Source organism: Topomyia yanbarensis, chromosome 1 (assembly GCF_030247195.1).
Source record: "Topomyia yanbarensis strain Yona2022 chromosome 1, ASM3024719v1, whole genome shotgun sequence".
In the NCBI taxonomy this organism is placed as follows: domain Eukaryota; kingdom Metazoa; phylum Arthropoda; class Insecta; order Diptera; family Culicidae; genus Topomyia; species Topomyia yanbarensis.
In genome coordinates this window covers 17,866,429-17,882,366 of record NC_080670.1, presented here as the reverse complement: position 1 = coordinate 17,882,366, position 15,938 = coordinate 17,866,429, and the positions used below count along the sequence as shown (strand labels likewise).

The following is a 15,938-nucleotide window of genomic DNA, read 5'->3' as shown; positions in this document are numbered from 1 at the left end:
AACATATTGTAAGGCTAAGTCATTTAATTTTAGCAAAAAGTTAAAATTTCTGTTAAATTCGCATCCTGGACCATTGTGCACTGTGGAACACGAAAAAATAGGTGTATTTCAGGAATTTTTCTAGACGCCATAAAGAGGTGAATCGAGATCTTGGCAAATGGAATTTATAATACTAGTTGTGAAGCACAAAAAATTTTTTTTTCCAGTGATTCTGTAACAAGATGACGGCTGTGCAGCCTTTTCCCGTACACGCCTCTTTTTGGAAAGGGTCCACAGCCGGAAACCTATCCCCCGTAACTTTTAACCTAGAGTTTAAAACTAAAAATTTTCCGATTGCTTATAACAGTAGTACGTTGGATTTTTTCGATATCTTGATTTTTTTCGAAATGACGCTCTTTTTAGTAAACGCTGAAAATGTCATAAAAATCGACACAAAATTGTTGATTAAAAAATATTTATCAAACTAAAAAAATAAAATCCTACGTACGTCTCTGGAGAAATCAATTTTAAACACACCGTTAAAATTTCAAAACAACAAAATTTCATTCGTTTGAGTTATGTTTCCAGCCAACTCAAAAAACGTGATTTCGAGAAAAACGCGACTAAAGTTCTATGGCGTTGCGGCAGAATTGAAAACTCGAACATTTGGCAGACGTCTGTGGTTTTCTGGTATATCATTTTCAAGACCCTAAACTACATTTTAGGCCAATAATTTTTTTTTGGAAAATAACCCCTTAATAGTGCGATTGTAAACGGGAAAAGGAATTGAATGCAAATTATAACTAATAAGTTGTGCTTCATTTCCTGTATTTTTAGGAGGGCTTCAAAAAAGGCAATTTTTGCATAAAAAAGTGTCCGCTTTATAGTAGTTTAGAGTTTCAATTACTCGTTTTATCGGCTAATTTGAAAACTTTGAATTTATAATATTTCAATGAAAATTGAACCTTGGCCACTCGTCAGAACGTCACCAAGCATTACTCTGGAATTAATCCCCAAAACAGACCATAATCTATAAGAAAGTTACATTTTTTTGGAAAATAGTATGAAATTAAAAGCATGTCTAAAGCAAGGGCGTTTCGTAAGTGCTTTTCTGTTCTATGCACTACCAAAAAACTTGCGGTGCGGTGAGATTTGTTACCAGCGTTGTAATAAGTGTCCATAGTGAATGTTTTTATGATCTGTACTGCCTAAAAAATCTTTGAAAACCTGTCTGACATTTCCAAAACAAAATCTGAGAAAAATGCTAATATCTTCTAACATCTGTGAAAATTTGCGAAACTTTCACAAAAATGCGAAAAATTTGCCATCCTTGAAAAAATATGCTACCAAAAATGGTAAATTTGTGATCAAACAGAAAAATCAGTGAAGATGGCTACCGTAATTGACATATCTACCCGAAAACGCATAACCAGTGCGCACCACTACTATGCACAGTAATGAAAACTCAATCTGTATGCAGAGGAAATACATGGCGCCATGCGTGAGTAGTAGACTATAGTGTGGTAGAGAAATGAGAAAGGTTCGTGTTACTCTCCGAGATTGAACTGGTTCATTCGAAAAGTGCACAGTGTGCACTGCACACTGAAGAAGTCGCCATAAAATGAAGTTTACTGTGAGCCATGTTTACCAACATCACCATTAAGCTGTGAAGAAATGTTTGCAAACACGGCTAACAGTAAAATCCAATTTTATTTCGACTTCGTCAGCGTGCCACAGCCTAATTGAGTTCTACAAGATGACGGCACGAATTAACTCACGATGAATGAAGTTTATGTTTCGACAAACATATGATTACGGCGTAAAAGCCATTTGTCAAAACTTTGTTTGAAAGGAAATTGCGGACAAACCGTTACTGACCAACTACAGTACATAGCAGTAAACGATAAAGAAAACTTTTCTCTTTTATCTACTGCCAACATCTGTGATTTGCGAGTTACGGTTTGTCCGGAATTTCCATTCCAATTGTGACAGTTGGCTTTTAGGCCGTAATCATATGTTTGTCGAGAAAGTTTGACAATTTGTTTACTTCGTCAGTTGTGTGAGTTCGAGTGCAACGGGTGCTCATTATAGACCTTCATAGTAATACCCCAGCGAAGGTATTTTTATCGAACCAAACAAACCTTCAAAATCCGGAGCCAAACGAGCATGACGTCATACAATGAAATCAAACAGAACAAGTATTGCGATTTTATATTAAAAAAGTATTTTGTTATTCACAATAGGGCTCACTTTTCATGTTCGTATTACAATGTATTTACAATGTTATTTAGAAAAATATTTATTGTGTTCTATATAACTACATAAAAAGCATTTTACTTATGCTCATTTTCATCAACTTTGTGTTTTTGAAGAAATTGGATATTTTTTATTGCTTTTCTTAATTTCTTGTTGCTCAGTATCAAACGTATAACTTCTCTTTTAATTCATACAGGGTGTTTGGTTCATGGTTAAGAACCTCTCAGGGAGTGATAGACAAAAGTTGAATAACCCAAATTCATGAAAATAAGAAAAGGTAAGTGTATAATGTCAAAGAACGAATTATGCAGCTCTTCAAGACTAACAATCTAGATTATTAAAATGATAAGGTTAACTATTACAATTTTCAAGAAATGAACGAAAAATCGATTAAAATTGTTTAATTTTTAATAAACTACTTTGAAAAGGCTACTTAAACTTTTGAGCTGAAGCATGTGAGGGCATCACTCAATTCGAAATTTTCTCACCTTCCCAGTGGGCTTAAAATATTAGAAATACAAAGTATACTTTTTGAGTTAGAGGTATTTTAAGACAAATAAGTTTTAACACAAAAAGTTATAACTTTGTAATGGTTGAGATTTGATGGTATGTGTGGAACGATTTTTTTAAACAAATTACGGCATGGGCTTTCTATTGATATAAGTTTTGTTTCGGTTCGGTCAGAAAGGGTGAAAACCTCAAAAAGGTTGAAAGCACCAATTTTATATTCAGATTGTGTGAACTTCAAACTTTCGATTCGGTACAGCTTTGGTGCCTTGCGCGGGAGCCAGTATTTTCACGCATGTTCTGTGCGCGCATGACATTCTCTTTTATTGTTCTAGGATATCCGAACTTTGCCGAAATAAAGGAAACAATCGTTCCCCTATCTTTAATAAAAATTGTCCAATTAAATATAAGCAACGCTTTCGACATCTGGCTGTCCAGAAAATAAATTGCCGAAATTACCGAATCAATACGATAAATCTCATAAAAATTCTGTGTTAACTGCCATTCAAAAACTACAACCGATTTATTTCAAACTTTGCATACACATTCTATGTATAAAATGCCTAACCCTTACGTTGAGTTTTCGAGATAATTTTTCAATTAAAGAGGTTTTTTATTCATAAAATGGCGGAAAAATCTGCCATCTTCTGATCTTCAAAATTAAAAATAAGAATTCCAAATCTTTTCAGTAGATACTTTGCAATTCACTCTTCAAAAAAACAGCTTAATTGCAGGCTTCGAGACTAGATGATCCCCTTAATTTTCCAGTCCCTATTTAAAGAAAACTAGTTTGAATATCACCAACAAAAAACAAGCCAACTGCAATATCAAACTGGCCAGACCAAACTATCCAGACAGCAACCGTCTCCACCACCGCCGTCATCGTCGTCACCGGTCTAAATGCCAGAATTCAATCAAATCCAATTAAAAAATTAATCCCTAATTTCCAGCTAAGAGGGATTATTGCCATTTCTTCCGTCTGGAAGCTTCTGCCTGCCGAACCGGACCGGGAGTCGCGCTTTGTCCCTACCTTGTACTTGCATGCGTTTCGCCTTTTCCCGGGGAGGAAATTAAAAGTAAATATTATTATTTACACCCGAGATCAAACCCCAGAAACGGTAGATGGGATCCGTAGGGCGATGCGTGTGCGCATGACACGGGAAGGAGAAAGAGAACGCATGAATCTGCGCGGGGATTTGATATTATGCTGTGGGTCCGGGCGAGTCAATCAAAATGTGTGCTCAAAAGATCGAAATAACGCCTAGTGTGAAGGGAGTGGAAAATGTCAGATCGTTTTACGCGATCCTGTTTTTTTGGTTGCCTTCTGTGCATTACAGCACTTTTTATGGGGTTGACACTCGAATGAGTGTGTTGTAAAAAAAGTAATAATGCATGAATGGTGTGTTAATGCTTTGATAAATAGAAGTGATAGATTCGGCGCCGGAGGGAAAATGGTGCGACATATGTGCAATGATATGGCGTTTAATTGTTAGCAGTTAGGGATAGAAGTATTGTGCGTCTGTTTTTTCTGTACCCTATTGGACACACCGAAAAAAAGAAATCAGTTGCCTTCTCGTACTTATGATTTGAGAATAATTAAACGAGGAAAGTAATAAAAAAAAACTATTATTTTAGTTGAGATACTACCAATTTTTATTTTATAAAATAATAATTATATTTAGGAAAAGAGTAAGTCGAGGGAAAATACAGCAAAACAATATAGAAAATCATTTTTCTCTATACCTTATATCAAACTGTGATGCAGTTACGGATCCAGGGGGAGGGTCCTGGGGGTCCGGACCCCTCCCGAAACTTTTCAACTTGTTGAGAAATTTTATATTAGTTTGTATTTTATATTAGTTTCAAACTCAAAAACGTTTCAAACCAAATTTGAACGCCAATACTGATTTTCATTAAAAGAGGCTTCTACATTGTACAATGCTTATTTTAAAATCGAAATTTCGGACCCCTCCCGAAATTTGTTTCTGGATCCGCCTCTGCTGTGATGTGATCATAAAATTCTAACTTAGCGCAGAAAAGTACTGAAAATGATTTTTATTACGATTTTGTCTGTACAAGCGAAATGCGGAATACTTTCTTATTTTCTACCGAGATTTTTATAGGGAGGCTGGTTCATCTTGATACAAATGAAAATAATAAAATGGGGGACCAAACTGAATTCGCGATTTATAGCTGAATCATCAATAGACGGCGCAAGAGTACAGTGATTATGCTTCGGGTTTCATCTGTCAAACAAAACGAAAAGTGAATTTTATTATTAAATGTTATCTCTTCAAATAAACGATAATTTTTGATGAATTAAACATGTTTTCTACCTCTACCAACTGTAAAAACCTGTTTTAATCCACCTAGCGGTGCGATTGTGCCTTTCTCATTTCTCTAAACTATGGCTCGGAGGCTGTTTATGTTCAACATAATTGTGGAAATGTCCATTACATTCTTAGTACACTTTGCACCTATACACAATGGTTTGCCAGCCACGAACTTGATGAGCTACGTGTCGACGGTGAAACACTTGAAACAAAAAATATCATACTTCATTAGCCTACCAGACTTTTTTTCTGTGTGTTCACTTGAAAAGTAAAATTTTTTCTAGAAAACCTAAGAACCTTGACGAGCTCAAAGCTAATATACGATTTGAAATTGCTGCGATTAAGCCCGAAATGCTATTCAATGTCATGCAAAATGCCCGCAAAAGAGCTGCTTTTTGTGTATCAAATGGGGGTGGTCATTAAATCGACGTTGTATTTTAAACCTTTAAATGGCATAAAATTTCCTAAAAAAACTCGTTTACTTGTGAAATGGCGGAGTTGTTCTATGTTGAAAAAGGATACACCCAGCTGGCGCACTCTGTATAGAAATTAGTCTTTTTTTAAATAAACCAAATAAACAAAACGAATGAATTCCATGAAATGAATAAAAGGAAAAAAAGTAAATAATGAAATTGAAAGAAATAAAAAAAATGAATAAAGTAAATAAATAAAACGAATCGTACGAATTTAAGAACCATTGTTTTAGAATGTTGCGAAATGTTTGTAAAAATCATATTATTTAAAAAATGACTAATAATATACAATGCACCTATATGGTTTCCATTTTTTGTCGTTTTCACCTCTTCGTTCGCGACAGCGAGATAATGCGATTCGTGAATGAGACAGGTAGATATTTCAAAGTATTCATTTGCATTGAAGTAAATAACGTGAAGTGTCCAAGCTATGTCGATAGCACAAAACCGTACATTAAATCGATTACAATGCAGTCATCCCAATGGCTTGTTTTGTTCGGAATTCTGGTTCTGGAGGTATGGATAAATGAGTCCTATACAAACTAATACCTTACCTCTCCCCATGTCTGCCTACTCTCTTCTGTCCCTTCCTAACTCCTGCAACAACGATGTTGAAAATAAACCAAATTTTCATTATGTATTCCTAGTTTTAAGAGATCTGAATTTTTGTTTTAAAAAAACTATTCTTTCCTACCTGGTATATCAAATTGTAGTCCTCGTTTTAAGATTGTTGTTAAATTTCTTATAAAAACTTGTTCCCCTTCTCATATATCAATCTGAATTCTTAGTTTTAAAATAGCTGTAAAAATTTTCGTAAAAGAACTTATGTTCCCTCTTTTGTATAATGCAAAAAAATCAAACAAACTATTTTATCCCGCTGTTTTATATAGCATTATATTTGTAGTTTTAAGATAGCTGTAAAAAATTTCCTCTTTTTTTAAAGAAAAATTCAACATTGCAACCTCCTAGTTTTAAGATATCCAAAATGTAAAAACAAAAGAATTTGGCACCGCCAAGCTACGCTTTTGTGCCTATCAAATAAACGAACTGAATAAAAAAAGTATTCTTAGTTTTCACATGACATATTTGAACTTATGTATCATTCAAAATTCAATGGAGATACGAAGAATGTAAAAGCGCACGTGGAATGTAATCTTTCAAAATTTTCATCTTCAAACATCCATATTACCCAGTTAAGTCATATATTTTTATGAGATACCCAAGAATTTCCTTAATTGTAGTATATATAAACGATCTGTGTAGAATTGAATTGAATTGGAGCTGATGTAGTTTTCGACATTTGGTCACCTGCCTTCCCATAGTGCAACGTTTCGAAGCGAAATCCTTTCATCTTAAGGGTTTGAAGATAATTTGGTTATAGTTTTCTCATAATAAAAATATTTTTAAAATTTTCTCAGGACTACAAATGGGTCATCCCACGTGAGATATACAACCAAAATTTTAATTCCTTACGAAATGTTTTTTTGCATTCTTCGAATAAAAATAATTTACAAGTTTTTTTTTTTGTTTTGGCTGAATATGATATTTTTTCAAGTTATTACTTTTGAAGTTCATGAAATCGAACATTTTTCAATAACTCGGAAACGATTCGGTACATGGTAAAGAAAAAAATAATTGAAAAAAGTTCCGTTTTCAAATGAGCATACGGAATTTTTTTTTACTTATTATTTTCTTTTAATATTAAGAATCATGTTAAAAAGATTATGTAAACAATTGGGAGTCGATATCAAAATACTTTGCTAGATAGTACAACCATAAACTTAAAAGAAAGCAATTTTACGCTAAAGGCCCAGTGAAAGTTATAAATGCTATCAAACAATTTTTTTCGGGACTACATGGCACAGGGCTCATCGTTTCACGTCAGATTTACAATTAAAATTTTAGTTCCTTCACATTTTTTTACATTCTTTAGCCTAAAATTATTAAGTTTTTGCTTTGGTTGAATATGACATTTTTTCAAGTTATGAGTTTTTCAATTTTATGAAGTATTTATATAAATTTTATCAAATTGGACATTTTTCAACCAGTGATAATTCAGAAACTTTTTTATAAATTTGTGGAAAAACATCGAATAATAAAGGTGGCGTTTTCGCAATCAGCCCACGGAAATTTTTTTGTAACATTTTTTTTGTTATGTAATTTATGTATTCCGAAAATGTTATTTTTTGTAAAAGTGGGACTAATTTTTTTAATTTTTTAAATTATTTATACTTGTATTAAGAAGATTGGGAAACAAATTTAGAATGGATCTCCTAATACTTTTTTTTACGAGAACGACATTTATTTGCATTCAAACGTAAATAACAAGCACAATCCATAACAATAAATCAAGAAGTTAACATGATTTTGGAAAAAAAAAACGTTTTGTCGTTGTCGCTGTAGGGGCGACTTTACGCCAATTTTTAGTTCTTTATATCTCATGTTCAATCTTTATTTTCCAAAGGATCTTTTCACTGACTTTGGAGGTATTTCTACAATATGTAAAACATCAAACGTAAAGTAACCCCCGATGACGGTATAGCTTTCTATTCATATGCACTTAACGCGACTTAATTGCATTGCTCGAAAATTATTTGCTTACAACATGTTGTGTTTTGACAAAATCACCCATATCTCAGAAAACAAACAACATATCCAAAAACAAAAATAATAGTGTCAAATTGTCACGTTAGGCCTAGTTTTGTTAAGATTAAAGTTGACAGTGGAGCGGAGGTCACGAAACTAATTAGGTCGATGAGCAATAAAGAATTTTTCTCGTCGATTTTTCCGGAGCGCAACTGCCTGCAATCCAGAATTTATACTGACAACAGCTAGGAGTCATTAATAGCCCTACCCCATATTTCAGCAGACCTTTGAATTTTGGCTCACACCTTCGATTTCAACTAGCCGCGCGGTTAAATAAATACGCTATTCCTGCCAAAAAAAAATTGCAAAATGCTATTCTATTTGTCTACTCCAAGTCATTCGCAATTACCCTCAGTTCACCTTGCCGAACCTAACTTATACTGCCAAGTTTGCTATTTCAAATCTTGCGATATCTTTATTAAATCTAATGTATTGCTGTTGGTCCGGAAGAAGACTGTGACTCCCTGAATATGTTAAGTAACCAAACGATAGTAATTGTTTTCAAAGGCTGTGTGAAATCCGATGATTATAGACGTACATAAATATCGAAAAATTACTTTAATATTTTCTATCGGTAACAAATGAAAAACCTATATTCGAATTAATAGTCTAAGGTGTATTCTATTTCACTCTGATTGTATATCTGACATGACCCTCACATCTTTTTTCAAGACAAAAGAATATGAACGAACTTTTTTGTAATTTTCTCAGTGCCAACAGTGCTGGTAGCTACTAGGTTTTTATATTTATCTACAATTCGGTCCCAAAAACCAACAACCACCCCCCCCTCCCTGATCTTAGCCCAGTGTGTCCATGCGTAAAGATTGTGCTGATTACAACCAGTCTAATATGTATGCCACCATCACGGGACGCAGAGATGCCAGAATTGAAGATTTGTCTTCATTTTAAAGACATTTGAAATGTTGTGAAGACGTGTTTTTCATTTTGAAGACAAATTTGTTCGGATGTCTGACTGATTTCTGGCTCAAAATCAATAACCGATTCAGAATCCTGGCCGTTGAAGACAAATGAAGACATTTTTTATGAAATGTGAAGACATTTGAAAAATATACCTGGTATCCCTGACGGGACGTCCCATAAATTGAGTCACTGATCTGTCTGCGATAAATTTTAAATGCTCTTAGTTTATGTATCCGTCATTAAAGTAGAACAAGAGTCTATCGATGTGTAAATAAAATAAAATAAATAAATGAAGAACTCAACTTTATTAGGTGTTTTTCATTTTAGCAAATAGAAAGCTAGATGAAAAAATAAATATTTATATACAGAAAGCACTCTTCTTCTTCGATTTTTGCAACTACTGCCAAATTAGCAATCCATACTAATGATTAGTTTCCTAATTCTTCAACGATATCGTACCGAATTCGCGCCTACTTTAATTCAACACATCCGCAATAGTTGATCATAGAAATCTACGTTGAAAAAACATTCTCTAGGAACGTATTTTTTTCAATCCAACCTACCCACATCACGGTGACCTCACTAGACCACAGACCACGAGTGAAGCACATTACCCAAACAACACAATCAGAGAATTAGCATAATTTCCGTTGAAATTAAGTATGGCTTTCAAATTGCACTCGCTTCGGACCAACCGCGAGTTGTGGATGTAAATGAAGAAGTACGCACCGCGCAGTCAAAACAATAAAAAAAATATATATGTGAAGTAGTAATAAAAACATGACTTACTTCCAGGAAATCGTGGCGGGAACACATTACGACCATGACGGCTCAGCAGCCACGGGTACAGCGGGTAACTATCGCGCGGAATGTTCGGGTTGTGCAAATGGCCCGGATGTGGTGGCGGGAATCCTTGGCCGGCCTGAACGTGTGCCAGAGCGGCTGCTGCCTGGAACTGGGCCGCCAGAAGGTGTTGATTGTGGGCAGCTTGCAGCATTTCCTGATTGTTCATAAACTGTGGGATGGACTTCAGTTCGCTCATATGGTGCGGAGGCGGCGGTCCAACCGGAAACGGTCGAACTAAACCGGCCGGTATGCCCGGAACTACGATCGGTCCTTTACCGGTTGCCATTGGACCAGAACCCAGCGGTTGATGTGGGGACGGGCTTCTGGATCTTCTGAAGACGGCCTCCTCAGGAGTCAGTCGTGTGTGAGGAGGTGGACTTTTACTATTATCTAGTCGCGATAAATCTTGGCTTTGAGGAGACTCCGGAAGCCGACTACTACGATTCAGATCTATTGGTGGTGAGGAACTATGGTGAAATTGGTGTATCCGCGAACTATAGTCACTGGGAGAGCAGTTCACTGGCAGTCTTAATGTTCGTTGAATATCCGCCGGTGTTATCGGAAGTTTTAAATGCGTGGAAAGCTCATTGGGGTAACTGCTGTCACTGAGAGGACTCAACGGTCGCTCAGAATTGTCACTATTCGGGGAATAATGCGGCGGTGATTTCGTTAGCCTGCTTCCCACGATGGACTCAATGCTAAATCCTATCCGTGGTTTTTGCGTGGACATGGCCATCATCGAAGCTGGCGCCAATGGCATCATATTACATCCACCGAAAAAACTGAAAGCTCCTGATGTTCCTTGCTACTTTTGGCATCTTTTTCACGAACCAACTCTATCGTTCACCGTTCGACTTCAAAGTAACACCGTTAATACTTCAGCTACAATGTGTTTACACCTAATTCACTGGTGAAGAAATCACCTGAAAGTCTAAAACCGCGAAGGGACTCACGGGGGCTCATTCCATTGCAAACAGCTTAATTTGTTCTCGAGTGTTTTTGTTCATGCCTCGTTTAGCACCCCGGCCGCCCGGAACGGCAAAAACAAAGCGAAACAACAACAACAACGCTTTTAACACTTCACGGGGCCCGCAGATTACGCACGCACATGAACCGTTCCACATTCAACGACGCCTGGCCACATAATAAAAAGCTGCCACATTAGCTGCCTGGGAGCTCCAACACATGCAAAGAACCGGACTTGGCGTACACTAACACAACGATGTGCACCGGACAACTTGCACGTGTTTCCCTGCAAAGCTCTCCGCAATCTCTTTCTTCACAACTGAGAATGGCTCTGTATTGGAGAGCAAACTTCGAAAAGGGGCGGAGCAAACTAGTTCGCAAGTTTCAACCGATTTATGTACAACCGTCGGATCATAGCCGGCTGTGATTGGACAATTCAGGTGCTTTTAACCCCACAATGTGGTTGCTGAAAACGATTCATATGGCAGCGTGCGGTACCTACTGCAATTACGGTCTCTTTGCTCTGTCCTGTGGGGAGTATTCGGTGTTAACCCTTTTCAGTCGGTACGTTGCATGTCGTCTTTCCTACACGTTGCTCAAAACCAGATCCGTATCCCTGCCGCAAATCTGATGGGAGGTTTTCGCTCAATGTACCCCTCTCTTTCCGTGCCGGGGTGGCTATAATGGCATATATTTACTTTATTTATTATATATTATTAGAAGCTTGTTAAAAGTTCATTCTATAATTGTCTGGTATGTTATTTGGTGTTTTATTTTCGTTATTATCGCCATTTGCTTTTGCTCATTTCGAAGTCTGAGCACAGCCGGAGGATTCCTGGGCATCGTCAGCCACCCCGGGCGAAGAGATCCGCGATGGACGCGGAGGGCAAAAGATTAAATTGTGCTCTCAAAAGTTGCGCCTGGCAGACCACGGCGAACGATGTGGATTTTTCTCGCCTCTGCGCTGGAAATTACTGCGGCACCAGTTGGAAAGATGGGAACAAACTGCTCCGACGCAGTGCTATTAATTTAAACGACGGATCCGTTTTATATTCCGGCTCGTTCGGGACGGGTGGATGGATGGACGGACGGGTGGACGCAGAGAGCGTGGTGCCATTTTGTTTGCCAATTTACTGGCAATGGGATGCAGCGCACGCGGTGCTTTGTGGGCACGGATCTGAAGTGAAAAATCAATAGTTGTACAATTAATGGAATTTGGTTTCCTATACCGTTTGTTTGCAGAGATTCGAATGGGACCAGCAATGACAGAGGATGCTTTTCCTGTGTGCATCAGGATAGTATTGTTTTATTAGTCTTATACACCAACAGGCATACCAACGCCCTAATGGTGTTGGTCTTAATAATAAACTAATTACTAACATTCAAGTCATATACAAAAATAGTGGTCATAAAATAATTCACAAAAACGATGGTTTACGGATTTAATAATTCAATTTATTAGAAGAATACTCAAAATAGACACTACCTGGTCCCTTATAAATTGTTAATAGGGATCAAATTTGATTTAGTCGTGGATTCTTTCAAATACTGGCCATGTATTTACGGTTAGAAGATTTTTTCTATATTAAATGGAGTTGCCAATATTCCTGACTTAATTGGAATTTTTCAGAATTTTGCTCAAGTCAACAGACCATCAGTACTGTCTTTATGCATGGGCACACTGGGCTTCGCACATTGGCACACTACAAAAAAGGAGCAACTATGTCCTTGTTACTATGAAAAATATTTTTTATGAGCATTCTTGGATTATTGAGAATTGACGGCAAGTCAAAACGCTACATCATCGCTTGATTCATGCCCCAGTTTGGAAGCCGAATTATCATCGCATCGCGTTCAGGCTAGAGCCTTGTTGTCTCTTGCTGTATGCAGAAGCAGTCTTCGAAGGGTCCACAGGTCGTCCTCTAACTGGTCGATCCACCGTGCTCGCTGTGCGCCCCGTCTTCTTGTTCCTGTAGGGTCGCCCTCAAGAACCATCTTCACCGGGTCGTCGTCCGACATTCTTACGACGTGTCCAGCCCAACGCAAACGTCCTATTTTTGCGGTATGCGCGATGGATGGTTCTTCCAGCAGCTGATGCAACTCGTGGCTCATTCGCCTGCGCCACGTTCCGTCTTCCATCTGCACGCCACCATAGATGATACGCAACACCTTTCGTTCGAAAACTCCAAGGGCGCGTTGGTCCTCCACGACCATAGTCCAGGTCTCCTGGCCGTAAAGGACTACCGGTCTAATCAGCGTCTTGTAGATAATCAACTTCGTGCGGCAGCGAATTTCGTTCGACCGGAGCGTCCTCCGGAGTCCAAAGTAGGCACGATTTCCCGTCAAGATCCGTCTCTGATTTTCTCTGCTGATATCATTGTTGGCTGTTACCAGTGAGCCCAAATACACGAATTCGTCGATCATCTCGATTTCGTCACCGTCAATTCAAACTCGGGATGGGAGGTCCCTTTGTCGTCTCTAGAACCTCTTCCTCTCATGTATTTTGTCTTCGAAACGTTGATGGCAAGTCCAATCCTGCTGGCTTCAGCTTTCAGTCTGATGTACGTTTCCGACATCGACTTAAAGTTCCGTGCCATTATGTCAATGTCGTCGGCGAAGCCAAAAAGCTGGATGGACTTCCTGAAGATCGTGCCACTCGTGTCTATCCCCGCTCTCCTTATTACATCTTCTAACGCAACGTTGAACAGCAGGCACGATAGACCTAAAGGGACTCGAGAGTGTTCCTGATACACGAACAACGCACATCACCCGATCCATCGTCGCTTTGACTAATCGTCTTAGCTTATCCGGAAAACCGTACTCGTACATTATCTGCCATAGCTGAACTCGATCGATTGTGTCATATGCCGATTTGAAATCGATGAACAACTGATGTGTTTGCAGAACCCATGAATCCCGCTTGGTAGTGCCCCACGAACTCCCTTGCACATGGTGACAATCGGTGACAAAGAATTTGGGAGAGGACCTTGTAGGCGGCGCTAAGTAGTGTGATCGCGCGGTAGTTGCAGCAATCCAACTTGTCACCCTTTTCGCAGATTGGGTAAACGACACCCTCCATCATCTTCTCCGGAAGAATCTCCTCCTCACGAATTTTGGCGCTTACCCGGTGCAACGCTCTAGCCAGTGTTTCACCACCGTATTTTAATAGCTCGCTGGAAAGTTGATCTACACCGACAGCTTTGTTGTTTTTCAGCCGAACGATCTCCTCCTTGACTTCTTGGAGATAAGGGGCGGCAGCCTATCGTCTTCTGCGCGTGCTTCAAAATCCGTTGCCATACCGCCTTCGTCCTCTGCTGCTTCGCCGTTAAGGTGCTCGTCATAGTACTGCTTCCGCCTCTCAATCACCTCACACTCGTTCGTAAGAAGGTTGCCGTCTAAGTCCCTGAACATATCGGCTTGCGGAACGTAGTCTTTGCGCGAACTGTTCAGCTTTTCGTAGAACTTCCGTGTGTCGTTTACGCGGTACATTTGTTCCATCGCTTCGCGATCTTGTTCCTCCTGTTGGTGCTTCTTTCTCCGGAGGACCGAGATTTGCCTATTCCATGTTTGTTTGTATCGCTCCACATTCTGTCTCGTTCCGTGCTGCAGCATCCTTAGCCCGTGCTACATTATTCTCCTCCAATAAATGCTTACATTTATTAGAGGAGAAGTAGTAAGTAGCAAGAGTAGCTGCGCCCAGCTGTTCTTCCGTGGGTAGTGGGCTCGCCGACAAAAGAAACTTCATAAATCCTCGCCTAGAACGACCATGCGATCATTCTTCGCTCCTTCTACTAGCATCAAGCATCAAATATCTTGTTCACTACCGATAATTACGGAAGTCTCGGTTTTCGGGAATATTCGAGAACAACTCCCCTTCCCAATAATTATACACACCCACTAAGCTAATTGAATATTACATTTTTGTTCGTTTGAAGTGTATCAGTGTCGACATGTTGCTCATCAGGCTCGTGGAAGTCGTGCAAGTGTAATTAGAATGAGGGATTCCATGAGAAACCGGCCGACCGCAAAATATGACCAACCTCGACTCGAACGAAACTTTGAAGTTGTGTTCGGTTTATGAATCTCCATGATTCTTTCTGGCAATTGCAATATTTTGATAAAGAGCAATTTTTCAAAAGGGCATAGTCGTTTCTACGTGCATTAATTTCATTTCTTTTTTTGTTCGATTGCTGTATTTTAAACAGAAAAACTATCTGAGAACGAGTTACAGGGAATAAATACTTCTGTACGGTAAAAAATATGCTGAAAAAAATGTGTCATTTATCGTAAAAACAAAAATTTATGTTGAAAATAAAGATTGCAAAAAAACCCTTTTTCAATTTTGAATATTTTGTCAACAAAAACCTAAAGAGAAACGAAACATTTTGAATATGATTGCATGATGGAGAACTTATTATTATGATGATGATGATATAGAAACCCACCATCAGTGCATGGCTGCAGATGCTTTTAACTGTAAAGCAACAATCATTTTATCTAACGACATTCACATTTTCGCTGTATGAAGGACCAAAAAGGAGTGGATTCATAAACAGAGTCATTTATGCGCAATCCGCAGGGACAGAGAATCCCCTTCCAATGGTAAGATCCAGTCATTTGAGCAACACAATTTTCAATACACATTAAGGCACTGCCTTAACATCAACAAAAATTAAAAAATTCTTTCTACTAATTCTTTAAAGACTGACTAAGCCGTAAATATAATTAAAAAATTACTCTAAACGCTATTTTAAATCGAAATGCTCATAAAGAAAATTTTTTGAACGTAGTAGTTCTCGAGATATTCAAAATTTGCATTCTCCTGCAATGTTGATCCGTTCAACTTCTGCCATACATCTAAGGATTTTAGGATACATAAGATTATGCTGGTATTTTTTACTGAATTCATTGTTTCCATTGCCGCGATTTAAAGTGGTGATTTAAACAATTATATATTCTAATTGATGCATTTGTTCCCGACTATACCTCAATTGTTTTCAATATCACAATA

The 15,938-nt window shown here is 38.1% G+C and overlaps 1 protein-coding gene across 1 annotated transcript in view; it reads right to left on the bottom strand.

Moving 5' to 3' along the window:
- Positions 1–11,087, bottom strand: part of LOC131677038 (homeotic protein empty spiracles-like) — a 65,227-nt gene extending 54,140 nt beyond the window's left edge. Inside the window, exon 1 of the mRNA XM_058956553.1 lies at positions 9,905–11,087. Coding sequence (XP_058812536.1) covers positions 9,905–10,724 — 820 coding nt within the window. The 5' untranslated portion in view covers positions 10,725–11,087. The remainder of the gene's footprint in view (positions 1–9,904) is intronic.
- Positions 11,088–15,938: the final 4,851 nt, after the last annotated feature.